Source organism: Nematolebias whitei, chromosome 14 (assembly GCF_014905685.2).
Source record: "Nematolebias whitei isolate Nwh7 chromosome 14, NemWhi1, whole genome shotgun sequence".
NCBI lineage: Eukaryota > Metazoa > Chordata > Actinopteri > Cyprinodontiformes > Rivulidae > Nematolebias > Nematolebias whitei.
In genome coordinates, this window is record NC_056511.1 from 33,586,177 (window position 1) to 33,609,436 (window position 23,260).

Genomic DNA, 23,260 nt, shown 5'->3' on the forward strand with positions numbered 1-23,260 from the left:
CATCCATCCATCCATCCATCCATCCATCCATCCATCCATCCATCCATTATCTTTACCCGCTTCTTCCTTCCTGGGTCACGGGGGTCACTGGTGCCCATGTCCGGCAGTCACTGTGCGCGAGGCGGGGGACACCCTGGACAGGTCTCTAGTCCATCACAGGGACACATAGAGACAAACAACCATTCACTCTCTCACTCACACCTAGGGACAATTCGCACATGTGTCAAACTCAAGGCCCGGGGGCCAAATGTGGCCCTCGTTGATATCTTATGCGGCCCACAAGATGTTATTTTAAATATAAAATACTTTAATTTTTTTCAGTAATTTTTGATTATGATGTCAAAAGTGTAACAGAAAACGTCAAATGAGACCAATTAAACTTTGCTGAGGAACCTGCAACCAAAAAAAGATGTTGGGTATCTAACTTGAGTTAATATAGATTCTGAAACTGGCCCTTAGTTTAAACAATGTTTTAATTTTGGCCCCCTTTGTAAGTGAGTTTGACACCCTGCTTTAGCGTTACCAATCAGCCTAACATACATGTTTCTTGTCTGTGGGAGGAAACCGGTGTACCCGGACAAAACCCACTCATGCACAGAGAGCCAGCGAACTTCTTGCTGAGAGGAGGCAGCTCTACCAGCTGTGCCTGTGAGAAATCAACATGTTTTTATAATGTTTAAAGGCAGTTGACACACTAGTGCACTATTTCGATCTGCATGATTAGGCTGTAAAATCTTAATTAAAGTGTTGAGCAACAGACTCAAAGAAATAAAAAATACAAATGCAAGCAAACCCAGGTTGAAAAGAGCCCAACTGCTTGCCCACACAAGCAGTGAAAACTGAGTTTTGTGGATTTCAGAGCTCCACCACTTGTCTCTTATCTAAAGAGTGGGATTCAGCTGGTTTCTTCTGTTAAAGCCGGCAGGCTATTAGGATTTCTCAGAGTGCACATTTGCAGCATTATCACCTCCAGGAGACGTTAATTCAAGTGTGCAGCAACCATTTGTGACTCATGGTCAACTCATTAAAACTGTGTCAAAAATATCAGTGAAGTATGGAAATCTAAAAAAAAAAACAATAAAATGAAATAGAAGTTAGAAATAATGTTTCCAAAGCTGTGTATCTGAGTCATCAATTTCTATTTGTAACATTTCATTTGGTGTAAGTTTTCAAGTGACAAAAACCAAGATGGCGTTAAGTTAAACTCAACAAAGTCACGACACGCTTTCAGATTTTTACCAAAAGAACTTTATTAGTGACTTCTTAACAAAACACATTACCAGATTGATGAAATCATAGGAATCACTATTATCACCTTAACAATGAGAGGCAGGTGTACAAAAAAGTCATGAACAGATCTGTACGGCCACAGTCGACTGGTGTACACCAGTCCCTGCTGCCGCGCCCGGCGACTGAGGAACATTCACTATACACAAGCAGAGAATACACCGACGTTATTTTTAACACATTTTTGTTTTTTATTCTTTTTTTTCCTTTTTTGTTGTTGCTTTTTTACCCCTACAGGTCAAAAACCAGATATGCAGAATGAATAAATGATTCCATTTCACATTAGTGTTTGATTGACCATTACAAAGCTCAACACAAGTTTAAAGGGATATTTCAGCTATTTGAAAGTGGTGTTCTGTGTAAAAGTCAAGATCAACTGATATAATACCAGATAACGCTTTGAATAACCTCATAAATACATTTTTAGTCTGGCAGGATTAATATATAAACATATTCATAGGCCTTTACACCTCCATTAGTTTCTCCATACACAGTTATCTGCATGATTCTATGGTTAATTGCATTCACCAAAAGTGACAGCAGCAGCCAGCTGTAGCACTTCCTATATTTTCTGGGGGCCAAGATGGGGAAGAGGCATGGCAGCTGACTCAGGACACAAAAGCACAGGTTCAATCCCCATCCATTCCCACATGTCGTGGTGTCTCTGAACAAGACACCTAATCCCCAATTGCTCCCCAGGTGCCTTCATAGCTGCCCACTGCTCCACCTGGGTGTATCCCAGGTGCAATGGGTTAAATGCAGAGAACCAATTTCACCATTGTATAGGAACATACTTTATTTATTATATATTTTATTTAATTCTGGCAGAAAATTTTAAATATTTCCACCAAAATGCCACGTAATAAAAAACCTATGGCCACTAGCACAATCTGTGCTCAATATAGCCACAAAATTATATTCAAATAAGCATGTAATGTCAAATTATTAGTGATAGAAAGGTTTTAAAAAGAGCATTTGCATAAAACAGTATGGGAATTGTGTAATTGAATCAGTTGTAAGACAGCAGAAATCCACTTTGACTGCATTTGGACTAACCAGTAGCTTAACAATAGTTAACATAGTTGGACGTAAAGTACTCCTGCAAACTTAGAGTTCTATTTACATTAAGGAAGATAATAAATGTTTATAACTTTTACACAAAACACTCTTTCAATATGGTGAAAATATCCCTTTAAGGATTGTTTTTCTTAGCTTTGAAAACCAGATGAGTAAAAACCATAAAAAAGGCCTTTCGTAGCATAACACCATAGCATTATGTATATATGTAGAAGACTGAAGTCATTGTTGACAGGATAAAAATGTGATTCTTTCAGGTTTTTCCACAATTTATTGTTATCAACAGTATCTTTATGTACTCATGTCCTTTATATATGAATGCAGGTCTATTGATGTTTGTGTTTTTTCTTGGCGACGTGTATCAGAGGTACATGTATTTCAATACACAGTTCTCGGTGGAAATACATATCTATGTATATATAGTATCTATATAGAATCTATTTCCTTTGCTTAGAACATGCAAACAGCCACTTGGTGATCTGACAGCACAGAAGTACACCTGCAGGACGGGGGGTCAGGTGAATGGGAGGAACTGAGCTGTACGGCAGCACCCACATTACTCCAATGGAGATCAGCATTACAACGGGCGATATGAGGTGAGATGTCACAACACTTTTATATAATCCCGTTGTAGCTCTTACAATATTTGTTGCTTCTGCTACTCTTCTTTTTGACAAAGTCTGGCCAATTGAAGTTCACATTTTCTTTATGGCTCAAATGTGACATGGCACTTCCTGGCAGCCATGTTTAAGCACAACAATAAAGCAATACTAACAAGAACATAGCACAAAATCAAATATAAAATCTTATTTCAATGTCTTGCCAGGTGTGGTTGTACTTCTTTTTATGTGGTCTCTAATTTTCCTTGAACAGTTATTGTATTCACTCTTGCTATTTTCTAAGAAATTTACCCCATGTTGAAACAAACCCCAATTCCCTTTCCATTTTCGCTAAACGCACTCATTTAAAAAATGGCCAATTGGTTGTTAATGATGTCAGACACATGAAATACTCCAATAACTCTGCTCGTAAAAAAGAGGATGAACTTGTTCAAAAAATTTTTTTCCTACTGCTCTGACCTAACAGATGAATGCTATTTTTTGACACTCCATCTTATCACATTACATCAAGCACAGCATAATCAGAGTTTCTGCTAATGTGTCAGGCGTCCTCACAAGCCCATGTAAAAGACGACAGAGCTGTCAACTATGAGCAGCATTCAACAGTCAGGCGCCTAAGCTCAGTTTGACACTGAAGTTAAACTTAAAGGCTGTTTTTGTATGAGTATATGTATTTGTATGTAAATATGAATATACACAGATGTTACTGAGTTACAGCTGCACAGTTCACTGAAGGAGAGCGACTTTATAAAAAAAACATTGTCCAGACTGTGTTGATTTGTAGAAACAGGAGCGGAGGGAGGAAATAGGCAGCGGGGGCAAGCAAATCCTACAAGCACTGAAGCAGTTGAGGCAGTGGTGCAGAGCTTGAAGAACAACTACTTAACATTCAAAGACAGAAGCGGAGGGATCAGGCTTGAACAGAAAAGAAGCGACGAGCAATGTTCCTGCATCTCAGCCGTATAATACACTCCCGGTTTCAGCAATGGCCTTGAGTTTCTGAGTTTCCAGATAAAAGGGTGGATTCTTATTTCTCTGTTGGGCTGTTCATATGTGTTTCAGTATTTGTTGAGGAAACATATGTGTTTGCTTTATGCATGTTTTTATAGCAAGGACAGTGTTTGTGTGCAGAAGTGTGTATATCTGACTGGGTGTTCTGATAAATGGCGTTAATAGGTAGGACCATATCGATCGTAGTTTGAGCAGCAAGGCTTAGGGGTCGGTTGCATCCGCTGCATGTAGGTTCCCTGTCTTCCTTAAAGTAGCACCTTATTCCAGTTTACGCTAAATTACAAGCAATATTGTCACAAAAATCAATTATATTGTAACCATATAAAACAGTTAAATAATTAAGCAAGCAATAAAGCTATAGTGCAAATGATACATTGCCACAAAGCTGCACTCACTAACGGTAAAGCACAAATGTTGTTTTTTTCTCCACAAATCATGTTTTTTTTTTTGTCTTCATAAGTTCCATGTCATTTAGTAACTTGAAGTGCTTTAGCAATAATTTTTCCATGTTTCTGTCCATTTTCTACACATTATATACGTCTGCCAACCAGCTGCATTGGAATATTTTTCAGTGTTTTCTTTTTATTAACAAAAAATACCGTTTGGTTGTACAACAGACAACATGCTCATGTGATGAGATTTGCTTTAAGAACTCTATTCAAATTCTCAATTTTGAGTTTATATTAGCAAATATTGCATTAGATAAATCATAAAAGTGAACATTAAATCTGATTATTTGTCATCACTTTGAGTTTCAACCAAAGACTGCATATAAAGATAAACAATGTTCATCTTCTTTTGTATAAAAGTGAAGCCAGCATGTCCCATTGATGCCAAAACGTCTATTTATTTGCATAGACCTAAACCTTATACTGCGGGCAGCCTCTAGGGGGCGAAGATTTACTTTTGGCTTCAACTTCCGCATTCTGCTTTGGTGTCCAGTTTAGCATATATACAATCTAAGGTTTCAACTAATGTACTTTTCTATGAACAGCTCATCACAAACGCCGATGCCAATAATATAAAATTCCAAAATCACAGTAGTTAGTTTAGAAAAAATGGTTAGCCATGGATAATTTGCAGAGAGCGGACAAAAACATGTAAAAACTGTTCTCATTATAGAGACAAAAATGGATGATTTTGTCCAATCACAGCATTTAAGCCCAACGATTCATTTCAAAATTCACAGTTTCCCACAATCAGCAGCAAACCGATAGTGCTGACTCGTGTTTCATTGTCATAGATACAAGCTTAAACTGAACTTTTAATATCGACTGTACATTTAGATTTTAGTAACTTGCTAATTACAAATGAGTCATCAGCTATGAAGCCACTTTCCTCTAAACTAACCTGGGAACAAACTTGCGCATTGATGGTTCAACCCAGTGCAGGTCGTCCGCCTGCATTATGTGCTATGTTACACTGAAACAGAGCTGTTTGAGTGCTTGAGTGTGTCCGGCTTCTCTCAGTCACCTCAACCTCTTAAAGGTGCTTACCGTATGGTACGCAGCTCGTACTGTGTTGGTACTTTTTTTTCAAAGTTTTTCTTTTCATTTTTTTCTTTTCTTTTATCAATTTTTTTTAATTTTTTATAAAATACCACATTTTCTGAACTCCTACAAGCCCTCCATAATATTGAAGACAAAACTTCTGTTTCATTTGTTTTGTCCGCTTCAGTTTGGCTTTCACTTCAAGTTGTCTTGGCAAAAAACAACGAGGTTGCTGGAGATGTTGACACCAGCAACCCCGCGGCGGACGATGCTCAGGTACAAACAGCACACTTCTTTGGGTGCTTTGTTGTCATTATACAAACTGGGTGGGGGTTTTGTGAGAGCTGGACGCAAATCACAGAAAGGCAAATCTAATGAATTAATTGCTTTCTGTTTTAATTTAGTCCAGCCGTTAGATAAAAGAACAGTTGGAGTTTGGTTGATGTGGGAGCCAGGCCTGGTCGAATGAGGATTTGGCCGCTGTACAAAGTCTATGCAAATATGGTGCATGGAGGCTCCCTAGGTTATGTGTGCATCTTTCTTTCCTGGCTCTGAAATTGGGATGGTAGTGTATTGGTTGCTCTGCTTTCAGGTCACATCCTCACCTAATCATCACCACCATCATCCTTTCCTTTATCCTTCTTGTCCTTCTTGTCCTTCTTCTTCTTTTTCTTCTTCTTGGCTTCCTCCTTCTTGCCAAAGCTAATGAAGTCACCTTTGTCGTCCACAGGGCCCGGGTCATGTCGGATAGAAATGATGGCTGGAGATCCAGGTATGATGAAGGCTTCAGGTGGAATCTCTCCAGGTTTCAGAGGCTGAGGAGGCATGTAGCCTTGTCCAGCGCCATATCTGAAGTGCCAGCTGTTGCTGTTGACTCCAGCGCCCACTGGGGGGGACAGCTCTCCACCACCCTCTCCATCTTAAAAAGAAAGGGCATGCAAAGAATAAATAAATTGTCTAACACAATGGCAACTGTTTTAAATAAAGTTAACATTGAGAGCTCAATGATGATATCATGTCTGTATAATAGTTTGAAAAGTTGACCAAGTTTAGAGGAAACACTCCAAGTGCTGCCATTTAATAAACTGTAATTTTAAAAGACAATAATTAAAAAGTAAACTAACAATGAAGTTCATTTAAAATATATGTTAACTTTATCTTTAGTCAGACTAGACACTTTTTTTTAATATACAGAAGTCAACTCTAACCTAATTGGCCAAACTTACAATAACAGTGTAGAAGTGCTATTTTTTAATCAACCCTTTGTAAATTATATTAAAAAAAAGAAGAAAATATTAAATCCTCTTCTGACTTGCTTCTTAAAATCACTAAGAATGTTTACTGTGGTGCTTTTTGCATATATATTACCAGCTGATAATGTTTTTGTCCATGTTTCTGTGTGTCTTTGGATGAACATCTAGCTTTTGGAGTCAGTACCATTCAAGATGGCCACCACAGCTAATTGTTAGTAAAAACAACAACAACAACAAAAGCTCAGAGTTATTGAGCTAAAATTCCACATTATAGTCTCATCCCCAACTAATGCTCTGAACATTAACTGATCCAGTGAGACCAGTCTTCAAAACTTTGCCTTTAAATACTGGAGTCAACACTTTGTTAGCAAAAAAAAATTCCAGGAACCACAGGACAAATTTAATAAACATTTCAGGAAAAGAAAATAATGAAGTTATCTAGAACCAATTGATTTTTAGATTCAACCCCATTCAAGAGGGCTGCAACAGCCAACTGACAGGAAGAACATTTTTTTGTTCAGATAATGAGCTTCTCTCCTTTAGAGATAGGGTGAGGAGTTCAGTTATCTGGGGGATACTTGGAGTAGAACCACTGCTCCTCCACATCAAAAGGAGCCAACTGAGGTTTTTTGAGCATCTAGTAATGATGCTCCCTGGACTCCTCCCTATGGAGGTGCTTTGGGCATGTCCAATTGGGAGGAGAACCAGGGGAAAACCCAGGCCACGCTGGAGAGACTAGTATCTCGGTTGGTCTGGGAACGCTTTGGAATCTTCCCAGAAGCACTGGAAGAGGTGGCTGTGGAACGAGATGTCTGGGCCTCCCAGCTCAAACTGCTGCCCCCAGCGACCCAACTTTGTAACAAGCAGGAGATAATGGATGGATGGATGAATGAATGGATGGATGATGGAAGAATATTGAGCTAAAATTCATAGTATCAGAAAGTCATTGCATCACATAAATCAAGCTCAACGCACTGTGCAATATCTTTCCTTGCAAGTTTTGAATAAAGTTTTAAAGTAAAGCATTTTTGTATGTTGGTAAAATATCTCAAGAACAAAGAACAAATTTTAATGAAACTGCATAAAATAGCTACAGTCATCTACAACATAATTTTAGCACTTAAAGATTATGCAAGATCTTGTAATATTGCACATCCATACTTTGTGATTTCACTCAATTAGAGGTTGCATTATAATGCATATTAAAGTGGAACTGTTGCGTACGTGTTTTTCATATGTTCAACACTACCAGCTTTTGATAAAATGGAATCAGTCCAGTGTGCAGTGAGTCATATTGAGTAACATGAGAAAACATATTTGTACTTTAAAAAAAATGTTTATTTATACGCCAATTGTTTATTGCTGCTCTCACATAACATTAATAAAATATTTCTGTAAGAGCTGATGTCCTGCTTGTGTTTCAGGGAAACTGCATGTGGTTCGAACTGGTGTCCTAACGAAGAAAAGTGTTCCAAGTCATGTCTATAGTTAGGATTGTTTTTACCTCGAGGTATCCGTTCACGTCCTCCTGACCTGAGAAACACCCCCTCTGTATGAGTGTGTGTATATATATGATGCATAGGTTCAAGATATAAATACTGCCTGATTGTATTCCAGTACAGATGTCTTGCTAGACTGCTTTAGGTGTACTCTAATCCTGTTGATGTCATCTGAGTCATCTCTTTGTTAAATGTTTTAATGAAGAAAAACCTAATTAGTACAGGCCAGATTAAGTTATTGGAAATTATTTTTTGCAGGAAACAATTGCACCTAAAGAAAAATATGTGAAGGTTTGTTGTCTGAGTGAAACTCATGTAATCAATAAAGTGATTGATATTAGTTATGTAATCAAGTTGGTAGGACGAAGTGTAGTTTTCTCACTGTCGAACACTACCAGTGATTTCCTGACAACTCTCTCTCTATATATTTTTTTTACTTCAAAACGTGTATATGTGGAAGAAACAGATATACTGTATTACAGCTTGGCTGTAGAAAAGAGAGGTTGGGTTCTGAGCTGGAAGTTACAGTACGTGGTACAATTTATTCTTGGAGGCATTTTGTTTTTCCAGATCATGGCTGTTGTTTTCCTAAACCATAATTTACACTATCCCTTCCCTCTCGGTTGCTTAATACAAAATCATTAAAGTGAAGCTACACAGATGAAGTGAGCTGGGACACTTCATCACATTCGCAATTAAACCAATGTCATATCAGACGAGGAGTTTTATGAGTTGGCTTACCTTGCGAAAAATAAAATTGTACAAATAACCCATCCGATGAGGAAACAGTCATGCTTGAGTCAAAGTTTGATTAATCAAACTCATGGCAAGTAAAGCCAGATTCCACCTGGCACCATACAGTTCTATCAATGTTGCAAAAATTACAACTCAAGGGTTGTGCTAAGATGTGTCCATGTTTTCCTGAGTTGGCATTACATGCATTGGAAAATGTCAGTCTCTGCAAAAAATATATATTCTTGATGATTTTTTTGTATGACATTAACAAAGTAACTATTGTTTACTTTTGCACAATAAAGGAGGTATTGTACCTTGCTTCTCATTTTGACAAATGGAAAAAGAGCACATTTTATCAGCATATGTCTCGAGTGTATCTGCACTGTATGTATCACGGAAATTTTCATAACTGCAATGCGGTCTACATAGCTGAAAGTGAGGTATGGAGAAAAAAAACACCTCATAATGTTTAACCTGACACTATGACTATCATTTGTTTTATATGGGTGATGGCAGCAGCGTAATCCCACTCATGTAGGCAGCCAGAGACAGGGATTCAGCCTTTGATGCAAAAGGATGGGTTTGAATCGAAAAAGATGGCAAGTCAGGAAAAAGAGGCATAGTAGCAAAAATAAAACAAGCCTTTTGAAGTAGAATGGAATATATTGAAAAGAGAAAATAAAATATAACCATTAGGGTCAAAAGGTTGAGCATTTTGGAATGAAAAAAGGGAGTGTTGGATGAGATGAAGAGCATGTGAGGGAGGATGAGAGAGACGCAGTAAGAAGGATGGGGGTGGGCGGGTTTTGCAGACACGGTGCTCTCAGGCCCACACCAGTTCCCTCTGCACTGACCTACTTTCGGTCTGGATTTTATTTAGATCAAACATGAGCTTTTGCAAAAAAAAAACTTTGTCTTCCCCCCCCTCCTTTGTAGGCTATTTATGAGATTGCTCGAGTGCTGAAATGGTTTTACTAACATCCCTTTGGGACAAACACTATTTTAAAAATTTGTTATGCCTGTACGGATGTTGTCTCATTAATTCCCTGCAGCAAGATCACCGAGCAGGAGAATGAAGCCCGTGTACTGACTACAACAGGAGCAGATGAAACGGACACTATTGTGCTAGTTGGTTAAGAGTTTAGCATTGCTGCCATGTTTAATCATTCCAATGAAAGCCTGTGCGCATCACAGAGACATGAGATAGGAGTCATTATAAAAATAATCATATTTACTCATTCATTCAACCTTTCTTTATCCAGGTTAGTCTCACTGAGTCACGAGGACTTACTTTCATGAGAGACCTGTTTTAGACAAACCACAGATAAGGTGCACACAATAATAAGCAGCCATAAAATGCATATATAACGAAAAGTAAACAAATTAGTGATGTAAAACAAAAATGAAAACAAGCTACATTATGAAACAAGGTAAAATACTCAAAACAGGAACACATCTGCATTAATTTTTGCCACGAACTTAACAATTGTTTAAAATGCCCTAGAGAGGTCAAAGTCGACAACTTTGGATCTTTTTGAAAGGCGTTCCAGGAAACAGGAGCGGAGTAAGACAAGGCTTTTTTTGCCTAGTTCAGTCTGCACTGAGGGGATGCTGCAGGTAATGATGTCTTGAGAGTGCACTCTATAGATGCATTGATGACATGACATGCAAGAGGAGATATATCAAGGCAGCAGGCCAAGGAGTGATTTAAAGATGAAAATGTACCAGTGTGAGAGTCTGTGTGAAGTTAATGATGACCAGTTAACCAGTGAATACAGGGTGCAGTGATGGGTACGATAGTTACAACCAGTTATGAATCTTAGCGCACCATGATAGACAGCATCCAACATCTGCAAGGTGCTTGCAGGAACATTCATGTAAGTAATGCCACCACAGCCAGTGGCTGGAAGGAAAGTAGCAGCTACAAGGTATTTAATAGCATTCAGCGTTAAACAAGATCTACTTCCGAAAAAGAAACCCAGTTTTACTTTCAGTTTATTTATCAAGTTTTTGACATGTGGCTTGAAAGAGAGATGTGCATCAACCAAGATTCCCAAGTATTTATAAGAAACCACAAACTCAATAGGGACACCATTTGCAGATAAGATAGGAGGAAGGACTGCTGGTACAAACTTTCTGTTTGAAAACAACATCCCTATGGTTTTATCAGCATTTAGCACCAGCTTACGATGGAACAAGTCTGACTGAATGATGTCGAATGTAGACTGTAAAAGCTGGAAAACCTTAACAACTGTTTTAGCTCGACAATTAACAACTATATTGTTGGCATATAAATGCAAGGATGCATCAGGAATGTTCTGACCTACATTACCTATGTAGATTGTAAAGATATTGGGTCCTAAGACTGAGCCTTGTGGTACACCATTATTTACTCCGAAACACAATGAGGGAAACAACTACTGTGTTCAGGTTGTGTGTTATATAATAATATATGGTACAAAAATTTCAAGTGCCAAAACCACAGAACAAGAGAGAAAATATGCAAAATGCGAACTTTTAGCAACAGCAATTGATTGGAGTGAAATTAAACTATTGAATTGTTTACATTTTTGTCTTATTTGTTGTGGTTTTTATTCACAGTTTTTATGGGTCTGATCTTATCTTATGATTAGCTTTATTGGGTTATATGTAATATACTTTGCCGTAAAGCTTTAATGATATCTGTTTCTAAGGATTAGGACATTTGACAGTATGTCAACTGTTTGTGTTTAATCTGGGTATTAAATCCCGGTCCTGTGGTGTTTACAAGTCCTATTTAAATGGTATCAGTGGTGCGCCAAAGTAAATTGTTTCTCATATAAAGGAGGAAATTTATGATTCAAATACTGCTGCTGTTGTCTTAAAGCAACACTGATGTCAAAAGTTTTGGGGGGATTTGTGCCAACTATTTTATAAACTTTTAAATTGATGATTTTTGCATTACATAGAACCCTTGAGTTATTTGCAAGCACTACTTGTGGTAGCAGCTAGCTAGCTGCAGCACTTCTGGTGCAGCTTTGTATAATACAAACAACAATCCAACATTTTTAAAATAACATTTGAACCACTATAAAACTTTAAAGATCGCAACTGTTTTTGAACAAGATCAATCCATGGTAACACTTTACAATATAAGGTACACAAAATTTTATTAACTACTAGGGAACGCCTCAGGAACAAATCAGGAACTAATGGGTAGTTAACCAGTACTTACTGGGGAACACACAAGCCTTATTAAAGGACTACTGGTTAGTTACCTTGTATATGAAGAGGAAATAATCAAGAACTAATGGGTAGTTACCAAGGAAACCAAAGAGGAACAAATCAGGAGCTAATGGGTAGTTAACCAGTACTTACTGGGGTGAACATCAGTGAACAAAATAATAGCCAGGCAATGATTTGGTACTCAGTAAGTGATAGTCAGACATAGTTAAGATGACAGCAGTACAAGATTATGAAATTGATAATGTCTTTTGTCAAAAGGTTTATAAAAAAGAAAATCCAATAAAACCAATAATCACTAGAAAGCAGGTTTTGGACAATTACAAGCTGTGACCTCACTGGTGCAGGCTTTATTCAGAACCCAAATGGAGAATTTCTCCTCTGTTTCTGTGGTAACAAACCAGTAGTCCCCTAATAAGGCTTGGCTGTGTGTTCCCCAGTAAGTACTGGTTAACTACCCATTAGCTCCTGATTTGTTTCTGATGTGTTCTCTAGTAGTTAAGCACATTTTGTGTACCTTATTGTAAAGTGTTACCCAATCTACTTTGGTCTTTTATACTAGCTGTTAGGTACTCAATTGGATCAGAAAAAAAAATATAATTCTCTAAACTTAAACTTAGCTTAACTTAATTCTCCTCTCTTGCCCACAGCCAAACATACATATCACCCTCCATTGACCCAAGGCTGTCCTGTCATACCTCAAATATTGTATCTACCTTCTCAGTCATGGACCCTTCTTCTTCTACATATTGGTCTTCAACCAAATCAGAAGATGCTGATACCTCCTTTGCCTCCCCCCTCTGTGTCTCTAGAAGTCAGGTGAGGAAGCAGCTGGAGAGACTGAACCGAAACAAGGCTGCAGGTCCAGATGGTGTCAGTCCCAGAGTCCTGAAGGTCTGTGCAGAGCAGCTCTGTGGGGTTCTGCAGCACCTCTTCAACCTTAGCCTGACCCAGGAGAAGGTTCCAGTGTTGTGGAAAACATCCTGTCTTGTTCCAGTGCCTAAGAAAACTCACCCATTAGTCCTTAATGACTATAGACCTGTTGCCCTGACATCCCAAATCATGGAGGTCCTAGAGAGACTTCTGCTGACCCACCTGACTAGACAAACAAGCACATATCAGGACCCACTGCAGTTTGCTTATCAGCGTGGACTTGGAGTTGAAGATGCCATCATACACCTGCTTCAGCAAACTCATTGTCATCTAGTAAAGGCAGACAGCACAGTGAGAGTCATGTTCTTTGATTTCTCCAGTGCATTTAACACAATCCAGCCTGATTTGCTTTGTCAGAAACTCCAGAAGACTCAGGTGGAGGCCTCAACAATCGCCTGGATCAAAGACTACCTGACGGACAGACCACCGTTTGTGAGACTGAAGGGTTGTGTGTCTGGCTAGGTGGTCAGTAGCTCAGGAGCACCACAGGGGACTGTAGTCTCACCATTCCTTTTCACTCTGTACACCTGAGATTTTCAGTACAAAACAGACTCCAGTCATCTGCGGAAATATTCAGATGACTCTGCAGTGGTCGGGTGGATCAGAGATGGACAAGAAGCTGAGTACAGGGAACTGGTGGACCGCTTTGTGGCATGGTGTGGGGACAATCATCTCATCTTGAATGTGAACAAAACAAAATAGATGATTGTAGATTTCAGGAGAATCAGGAACAGGTCCAACCCTATTTCCATCATGGGAGAAGAAGTGGAGGTGGTGGAGAAGTATAAATACCTTGGAGTTCACCTGGACAACAGACTGGACTGGAAATGCAACAGTGAAGCTGTCTACAAGAAGGGACAGAGCAGACTGCACTTCTTGAGGAAGCTGAAGTCCTTCAACGTTTGCAGCAAGATGCTGCATATCTTCTATAAGTCTGGTGTAGAGAGCGCTATCTCTTCTGCCATCATCTGCTGGGGGAGCAGCACCAGAGCAAGTGACTTAAAAAAGATCAAGAAGCTCATAAAGAAGGCTGGCTCAGTTCTGGGGACTCCTCTAGAATCTTTGGAGATGATTGTTCAAAGAAGGATTCTTCATAAAATGAAGAACATTATAGACAACCCTCAGCATCCTCTTCATCAGACTGTCATATAACAACAAAGTGTCTTCAGTCAGAGGCTTCTTCAGATCCGTTGTAGGACAGACCGCTACAAGAGATCCTTCCTGCCCACAGCCATCAGCATCTAGAACAACTCTTTAATGAAACCAGGATGATGAGTTACCACAACATATAATTTCCCTCTGGGATTAATAAAGTATTTTTGAATTGAATTGAATTGAATTTAAGAGCTATCAGAAAGAGGTTAAATATTAACTGTGCCACAAAACCCCACTTCAAAATAACTGGACTATCCCATAACCATTTTATAACAGTTTGAACTGTCTATATAAAGCTTTCTATCTAGTTCTGTGAGCAACTTCCTAGATATTCCAAAACCCGTTGCTGCTAAACAATTATTAAAATAGATATTCAAAGTCAACCTTTTTATGCCAAAGTCGAAAGTGCTATAAACGATCAGTCAATTACACAGAAAAGTGATGCAGTGAAGACTGTGTGCATGTATGCAGGGAATGTCACAGTAAGTTGAACATGTTTACAATAAACTATTGCTCGAGGAAACACGGTGTTTAGATGTTTGTATATAAGATGTTTTGTTTTTTTCTGGACTGAATCTGCCACAGTGAACTTGTCAACAGAATAAAAACGATGAACATGTTTCAACATTGGAATGATTCCCAGAAAGAAGGAAGGACGTGAGACAGAAGAGAGAGGGAGAGCCCCATCCTTTTAACAGCTGCACAGTTTTTGCAGCTCTTTTTTCAGTCTTTTTTAAAACGTCTTTTCTTTAAAGCCCCACCTGCCACCCTCCTTTCTGGGGATAGTGGGCAGCAGGGACCGAGCCAGTAAAGTTGAGTGTTCACCACAACACAAAGTTAACATATTGTTCTTATAAAGTTCATTAATTGTGTGGGTGCATGAGGAAAATCTTTTATTTATCTATCAATCTATCATTTTTCTGTACTCACTTTTCCTTGTCAGGTCATGGGGGAGCTGGTGTCTAGTGGCAAACTGTGAGAGGTAGTGGACACCCTGGACATGTCCATCAAAGACAAACAACCATTCACTCTCTCACTCACACCAAGATACAATTTAGTTACCAGTCAGCCTAACAAGCCGGTTTTTAGTTTGTGGGTGGAAACTGGAGTACCCAGAGAAAACCCTCGAATGAGAACATGCAACTTTCATCCAGAAAGTTGCCGGGCCAGGATTTGATCCTGTGACCTTCTTGCTCTACTGTAATTATCAAGTATTAAAGTTAAAAATGATTGCAGGGACTTTCTGCAGTTTTTTCCCCCCGCTATTTTCCATGCAAATGTTTTAATGAATGCATTTGCAAATAATAATTCTTTAGAATAATCTGAAAGTTACACAGAAAAGTGATGCAGTGAATAACTTTAGCGTGTGTGCAGGAAAATATATTTGTGCAAATCAATGTGTTTTCAATAGGCCAGTTTCAGGGAAAAGTGCAGTTTAGATGTTTGGGTGTTCATAGACCATTAGGAGTTTTTTTCTGGACTGAATCTATTATGGTGAGTTTGCCAACAAAACAAAACTGTATAAATCTGTTTCGACATTGGAATGGTTCCCAGAAAGAAGGAAAGGAAAACAAGAGAAGTTGGGGAGTAGTAAAGAGAGATTAAACTTTACGTTTGGAGTGACTCCATATGATTTTGTGATTAGTGTCCAGAATGTTAAATATTTTGTATGTAAAATTAATCCAATTAAGCTTTTCAGTTGTCAAAATCTGTCTCAGTTTTTTTGTTGAGGTAAATATAATTCATACGGTTCTTATTTTCATTGGAGTTGGTCCAACACTTGCTTAATAGTGCTGTGGCTCTGATTTGGCATTTTGTGTGTTTAGTGTGTTTTTGCTCTCTCCAGGTCAGCTATTGCAATGACAGTGAGCTCGGATGAACACAAGACTGAAAAATGAAGCCGTTGCCAAACAGACTCCGAAGGCATTGCATAACGGATTATTTTATATCGTCCTAATTCCATTTGTTTTGATCCCAAATATCTTCCAGACATGAAATTTAGCATTGCCTAAGTTATGTTATGTGTAGACACAAATCTGGTTGATATTTTGTTTGGGTTGTTAACAAAAAGTGTTCCTCTAAGAAATAATCAGAATCCTGGTCTGAACTGGAAAACAAAAGAAAAAGTGACCAATGTTCAAGAAAAATACTTTGAAAGAACTCAAGAAAGCCCTCTATAAGACCACTTAAAAGACTACAAATAAATATGGCTCCTTGGAGACAGTGTTAGGACATAATGAGATGGTTCATGACTCTTGCACCATCCTGCAGCTGTAATCTAGTCACAATGTCTTGGGACATTTTGGGGGCTTCATGTAATGCTGTGACTAATCCCAGACACCTCACACAGTTAATTAAGGCATTAATATTATTCAGTAATACTCTTATTTTATATATATATATATATGTGTGTGTGTGTGTGTGTGTGTTTTAGCACAAGAAAAAATAACAGAATTTGCATGTCATGCCACAAAGCGGTACATTAGAAAAGCGATTTGTGCCTCAGTGTTGCAGTTTGTTTCAAAGAGGTCTGTGCAGTTTCCTGAGATAATCGTGTCTTTCCGGTAAATAGCTGTCTGGAATGGATTACAGAGTAGCTGCTGGTAAGCAGGTCAGTATGGCTCCTTGTAAGGACGTTGCCATGACACCTGACGAGAATATACGTGTGCTTAAAGCCTCATTTTGTGTCACCTGCTGTCCTACATTTGAAATAGGCTACGTTACTTTCTGTCTTAAAATAGTTTTATCCTGTAGGAATTACTCTGGAGGTTGGCAGCGTATCCTACTGATGCAATAGTCATGTAGTGCTGGAGTAAAAACAATCAGTATAAATCGTCTAGATTTTTTATGAGCTACTTCAGCGCTACAGCACTTTTGTGCATTTCAACTCTTTATTTATCCTAATGTTTCCCTAATACCCTCTTGCTGCGTTTGCTTCCCCTTTTTCTGCACTCGACTCCCGTCTCTAAAAATTTCATTCAGAGATATGACTGGTCGCTATGGAAACTGCCTTCACCCACTCCCTGCTGATGGAGGGTGCGGCTGCTGCAGCAATCTCTCAGTTAGACAGTGTTGCCAGGCAACAAGTCACATGGCGTTCCCTAGCAACAACACCACTGCAGAAACCTGACAATCCTCTTAACCTTTCTCTCCCTCCATCCCCCCCGCACCTCAGTATTTTTATTTTCTCTGCCTTTTTGGCTCTTTGTCTCTAAAAATGCTTCTAACATTACTGGATTACTCTATATTTTTATATGGTAACAGAAAGCTTGCCTCTCCTCCCCTCTGGCATCTGACAAATGTCTTCCTCATCTGTGTCATGGTTCACTTGCATAAACGTGGTTTTTAGGACGATGCATTTAGATGTACCATGACATGTTGGACATGTTCAGATGGATAACAGTAAAGAGCAATGTCCACAAAGGTTAAAGCATTACTTGGTTTAAAAAAGCTAAATAAAAGGGTGGGAAACAGCTGGTGTATTTAAAAAAAAAACCCACTTCACTCAGGAGAAAAGAAGACCTGCAAAAAGACTTGTTTACTGACAACAAGAATGAAACGTTCTGTCACTGACTGAGACCCTTCACCTTGAAGTCGCTTTTGAATCCCTTCAGCCTGACAGAAAATCAACAACGGGAAGTTCGTCAGAAAAACTTAACCTTTCCAACACCGTTTCCCATTCACAAAAGTTTTCCAGTCATTTCTGTCACTTTTAACACATCGTAGTACTCCGAAATGTTCTTAGTCATTAGCTCCGAGGCTCTGAGGCAGCCGCTCTGAAAATGATGCAGCACAGGTCAACTTTTAGGGCTAGCTTTTTGTGTTCGTCTATTTTACGCTCGTGTTGTGTTACATATTTTAAACGATGCCACCCACTCATGACAACTCATTTCTTATTGAAAGCAGCAGCATTCGTCGTCTGTGGCTCCTCATGCTGCTGGAGGCTTTAAAGGGAGGACACAGTTGTTTATCTGCAAAAATGCATAAGGGCCCCGGGCTTCTAGCATCTCAGCTCTGCATCAACGTCACACTGGAATTTAAGATGATGCAGACGTTTAAATCTGTGCTTAAGAAATCTAAACCAAAGATCTTTACATTGACTGCATTAGGCTTAATTTGCAGCTGGATTAGACCTTGAAGGAGGTGTGAACATCTGTGAAACGAGCACTACAACACTGTCCCAGCAGTATTGCCCCAGATAAAGGTTATTAAAGAAACAGATTAACATTTTGGGAAATTCATTCGTCCATTTACATGTTAAGACTACTATACTGTAGATTTTTTTGTAACAAGGCACATGCTTTTTGTTTTAATTATTGAACAAAAAGAGATAAAATATATATATACATATCCAATTTCTGAAGGTCAAGTTGTTTGTCTCAATCATTCCTTTGCTTCCCAATGGCCAACTAACCGCCTTGCGGATGCTGCATCTCAGCAAGTCAAGATAAAAAAAATTATGTTCATGTTCTTAACTAAGACTCCACAAAAAAGAAGGAAACATTTTTCCTTAAATGTCAAAACTTCTTTTACGCTTGAATGATCTGTCACATATGAATGTGACAGTATGAAGTAATGTCAAACGTTTAAAAAAACATGGGTTATAAAAGATTATGCCAACATAAATTACATTTAAAACGCTGGGAACTAAAATTGCCTACATATAAATGAAAGTGACATATTTCAGGCTGTAAAGTAAATGATTGTATCCATACAAATCTTGCAGTATCCTTAAATATTTTGATATATTATCATAGATGCAGGCAAAACACAGATTTTAGTTGTGGCATTGCTAAAAAGGGGCATAACTAAAAAAAATAATAATAATAACTCAACGACAACCTGTGTCTGTTAACACTGTTTAGTGTAAGGATTTCAGAACAGTTGGCTGCTAACGCGATTTTGAAAGTAATTCCAAACTCCCATCTGCATTTTCTTCAAAACTAAGGCTTGTGATTTTGTTTATGATCTACTCACTGTTTATTTGTCATTTGGTGGCAAAAAAATAAAGCAAACAATTACTGCAGAGTGTGCTTTAGTTCTGCCTTTGTTGCTAAAAACAGTGCAATTTCCTTTCCTCATCCTTCCTCTTCTTGTTTCAGGTATCACTCCATCAAAATAATAAAACCATTAGAAACTTACTGAAGCTTTCAGGGAGAAACATCCTGTCAAACTTGTTTTTATCAAATCTAGCAGCGGAGTGAACTGAGGTGACAAGATTGACCTAATGTTGCAATGCAATGACTTTTCAAGGATTTCTTTTTGTTGTTGTTGTTGTTGTTTTGCCACTTTGTTTTTCAAAACTTTGCTGCTTTATTCTTAATTTTTATTCCTCCACAATTTCATTGTACTTTTCCATTCAAATAAAACATTTAATACATCATTTTAAAGGAAATATTAAACTAAAACCCTTATTGTTTCTGTTTGTTTACCTAAATTGGTTGTATCACTCTAAAATATATAGGGGGAGTGGTGGTGCAGAGGTTAAAGAAGGTGGGTCTGTGATCGGAAGGTCGCCGGTTCAACTCCTGGTACTGACGACATCAAAATGTGGGTGGGTATAATGAAGCACCCACACCAATCTCCACTTCCATTTGCCCCACCCTGGGCCCTTGAGCAAGTCCCTTAACCCCCACCATCTGCTCCCCTAAGTGTCCTAGATAGCAGCTCTCTGCTCCACACAGAAGGCTGTGGTAGCTCAGTGGTCTGTGGTTGCAACAGGAAGGACATCTGGTGTAAAAATAATTGCCAAATCTTCATGCGAGTTAGTTTGCTGTGGCAACCCCTGAAGAAGGGAGCAGCCAAATGGTCCAAAAAAGTTAAAAACAAAATTGATCCTCTATTGTGAAGTGTGAGAGGTCAATCTGCATGTGTCACTCTCCATTATGCAAGCTTACAGAACAACACAGCTTTATAACGTGAATCCCGCACTCCTTGTTTTATTGAATTGAGAAAGTTCCTCAGATGAGAAGCGAAAGGTCTTCAGTTACAAATAAAGTCCAGTTGTTTTGTTTTAAACTTTTTTTGTGGATTTACCATGTCCTGGATGACTGATAATCTTCACCAGCATATAACCATCTAATGTAGAATATAAAACATCCTGCTTTAAAAAAGGTGAACATTAAACTTAGTTTGTGTTCCTCAGCAGTTTCCTGGTAAGATTACAGCCAATGAGCTGTCCGACACATAATTATATTGATTAATGCCACACCCTGACTGTTGCAGAACTTGCACTCACCTGCAGCACTTGATACAGTGGGCCAGTTCTGGACCAGCATCCCCTGGGCTCCCTGCACCACTGAGGACTCTTCCATGTGGACCGCACTGGAAGGCAAATCACACAAATATCAAACGCAAAATATAGGTTTGACAAAATACATTTTTCTTGACGGTTCTTTTTAATTATTTCAAGCAAAATCATAATCCATTGTACTTTCTTTGAGCACGAAATACAACAAGCTGTCACTTTTTAAACAAAAACAGCCGAATGGAGAACGACTATAAATAACTTAAACAGACACCTCTTTTGAATTGCTGCTGTGCTTTTTCTTCACTTTCTAAAAATAAAAATGTTTAAGCAGCAATGCTCTGTTTGATCCAGTAAACCAACACTGTTAACTCTATTTTCTTTGCTTTAATAATTAATTGATGCCTGCTTGCTATTTTTATTGGATACTTAAATTCCATGCGCTAGGTTTTAATAATTAATCGTATTAATAATGACAATAACAATTAAAAAAAACTGTTCCAACAACAAACATGTATAAACAGTGAACAAATAGTTTTACACACTGATGAGCAACACATTGTGTATTTCCCCCAGTTTTTAATTTTCTGACTACTTTGTAAAAAGTTAAGCAAGTTTAATTACTCAGTGTTATTAAGAACAACTACACTTTCTCAAGGCTGTTTAAAAAAAATTATATTGAATGATTACTTGTTTGCCAACATCAGGAGGTTATCATTCTCAGACAACATCACTGTAAAACTTCAGACAATGAGCATAAACTTTAAAATAGTTCCATTTATAAATTATGTTGCTACAGGAGCAAAAAGATTTTTAGTTTAGTAAAGTGATTGTTAAGCTATTTTTAATGTAAAACTGCATGTGTTCTTAATATATGGGCTTAGACTTCTATGAGTATGTTTTGGACTGGCTGTAATTAAATACTGCAAGAAGGCAAAGAAGAAAATAGATAATATTTCAATATTAAATGTACAAAACAAACTTAAATTATTGATTTGTTGATTTTTGCTGTTGAAAGGGAAGCTTGTTTGCAGTGTGAAAACTAATACCACTGCTGCATGACATGTTCCAAATATGTTGTTAACCTCTTTCAGGATATGATTACCTTGAAACATGCATTTGGATTTTGTTGTGATTACACAGTGGTTTTATTAAGAAATTTAATTTAAACACGTGCACGGTGGCAAAGTTGGTAGAGCTGCTGCCTCTCAGGTAGTAGGTCGCCTGTTCAAATCCCGGCTCGGGGCCTTTCTGGGTGGAGTTTGCATGTTCTCTCCGTGCATGCGTGGGTTTTCTCCGGGTACTCCGGTTTCCTCCCACAGACCAAAAACATGCATGTTAGGCTGATTGGTAACTTTAAATTGTCTCTAGGTGAGAGTGAAAGAGTGAATGGTTGTTTGTATCATTTGTCTCTATGTGTCCCTGTGATGGACTGCAGACCTGTCCAGGGTGTACCCTGCCTCTTACACAGTGACTGCTGCATATGGGCACCAGTGACCCATGTGGCATTCAACCTTTATTTAGACAGGTTAATCCCATTGAGCCTCGAGGACTCATTTACAAGAGAGACCTGAAAATGAAAAGTCAAACGTGGGTAAAGATAATAAATGGATGGAAGGGAGGGGAGTCTGAGATTGTCATCATTGTATGTTCCCATACGATGGCAAAATTGGTTCTCTGCATTTAACCCATCGCACCTGAGATACACCCAAGTGGAGCAGTCGGCAGCTATGTAGGGCTTAGATGTCTTGCTCAAAGACACCAGGACATGTGGGAATGACTGGGGATCGAACCTGAGACTTTCTGGTCCCATGTCGGCTGCCCTACATCTACCCCATCTCGGCCTCGGGTGGATGGATGGATGAATTTTTGATCAGATCTATCTGTTTAATCTGACACTGCTCAAATAAATGTAGGGGGACAAATCAAGTGACAATTTTAACTTTGTCACTTGACAACCACGGCCTTAGACGGAAAATGGTGAAGGGCTTCCTCTATAAAGGGGTTGAGTTTTGCTTTAAGCTGAGGTCCTAAAGAGATCTTGTGCTTGAATGATAGAAGGATGGAGCAGAAAAAATACTTAGAGCTTTGTCTGCTTTAATGCAATAATGAGGGTGTTGCTCCAGTCTGTTATGGTAAAGTAGGAGTTGAACAAAAAGGCAAAACTCTTAATCTACTAGTCTATCTATGTATCATGACTGAAATAAGGTCCCAGTTACAATCCTCTGAAAAAAGCTTACTCTGTAGGCTCAGCTTTCGAGGTACAGTGAGGAGCTCCATCATCTGTGGGGAGCTGTTGATCCTTTGCATCACAAGGAGTCGGCTGAGTTGGTTTACGTATCTGAATGAGATTTCTCCTGGATCACCTCCCTCTGGAGGTTTATAGGGATTTCTCACTGAGAAGAGACTGTTCTGGGTACCAAGTGGCAGATCTATGTTTTGTGGAAGGACTTTAAATCCTTTAGGCCTGGCAATGCATTAGGAACCCCCAGGAAGAACAGGAGGATGTTAAGAAGAGCCGTGCCTAGGTTTTCTTCGGGATGAATAGATTAATGGATGGATGGATGGATGGATGGATGGATGGATGGATGGATGGATGGAAGATCTGTTGGCTGTTTAGCTTTATAGTCATTCTACAACAATCACTTTAGCCATAACAACTAAAATAATCAAGTTCTGATTGTACAACAGAACATTGTGCCTAAAACTATACTGCAAAACACCACAGGAG

The 23,260-nt window shown here is 38.7% G+C and overlaps 1 protein-coding gene across 1 annotated transcript in view; it reads right to left on the bottom strand.

Annotated features, from left to right (window-relative positions):
* Positions 1 to 4,433: 4,433 nt before the first annotated feature.
* LOC119420633 (protocadherin alpha-C2) overlaps positions 4,434 to 23,260 on the bottom strand; it is a 31,245-nt gene continuing 12,418 nt past the window's right edge. Inside the window, exons 3-4 of the mRNA XM_037688052.1 lie at positions 20,521 to 20,606; positions 4,434 to 6,404 (exon numbers count right to left, since the gene is read on the bottom strand). Of these exons, the coding sequence (XP_037543980.1) occupies positions 6,091 to 6,404; positions 20,521 to 20,606 (400 nt within the window). The 3' untranslated portion in view covers positions 4,434 to 6,090. The remainder of the gene's footprint in view (positions 6,405 to 20,520; positions 20,607 to 23,260) is intronic.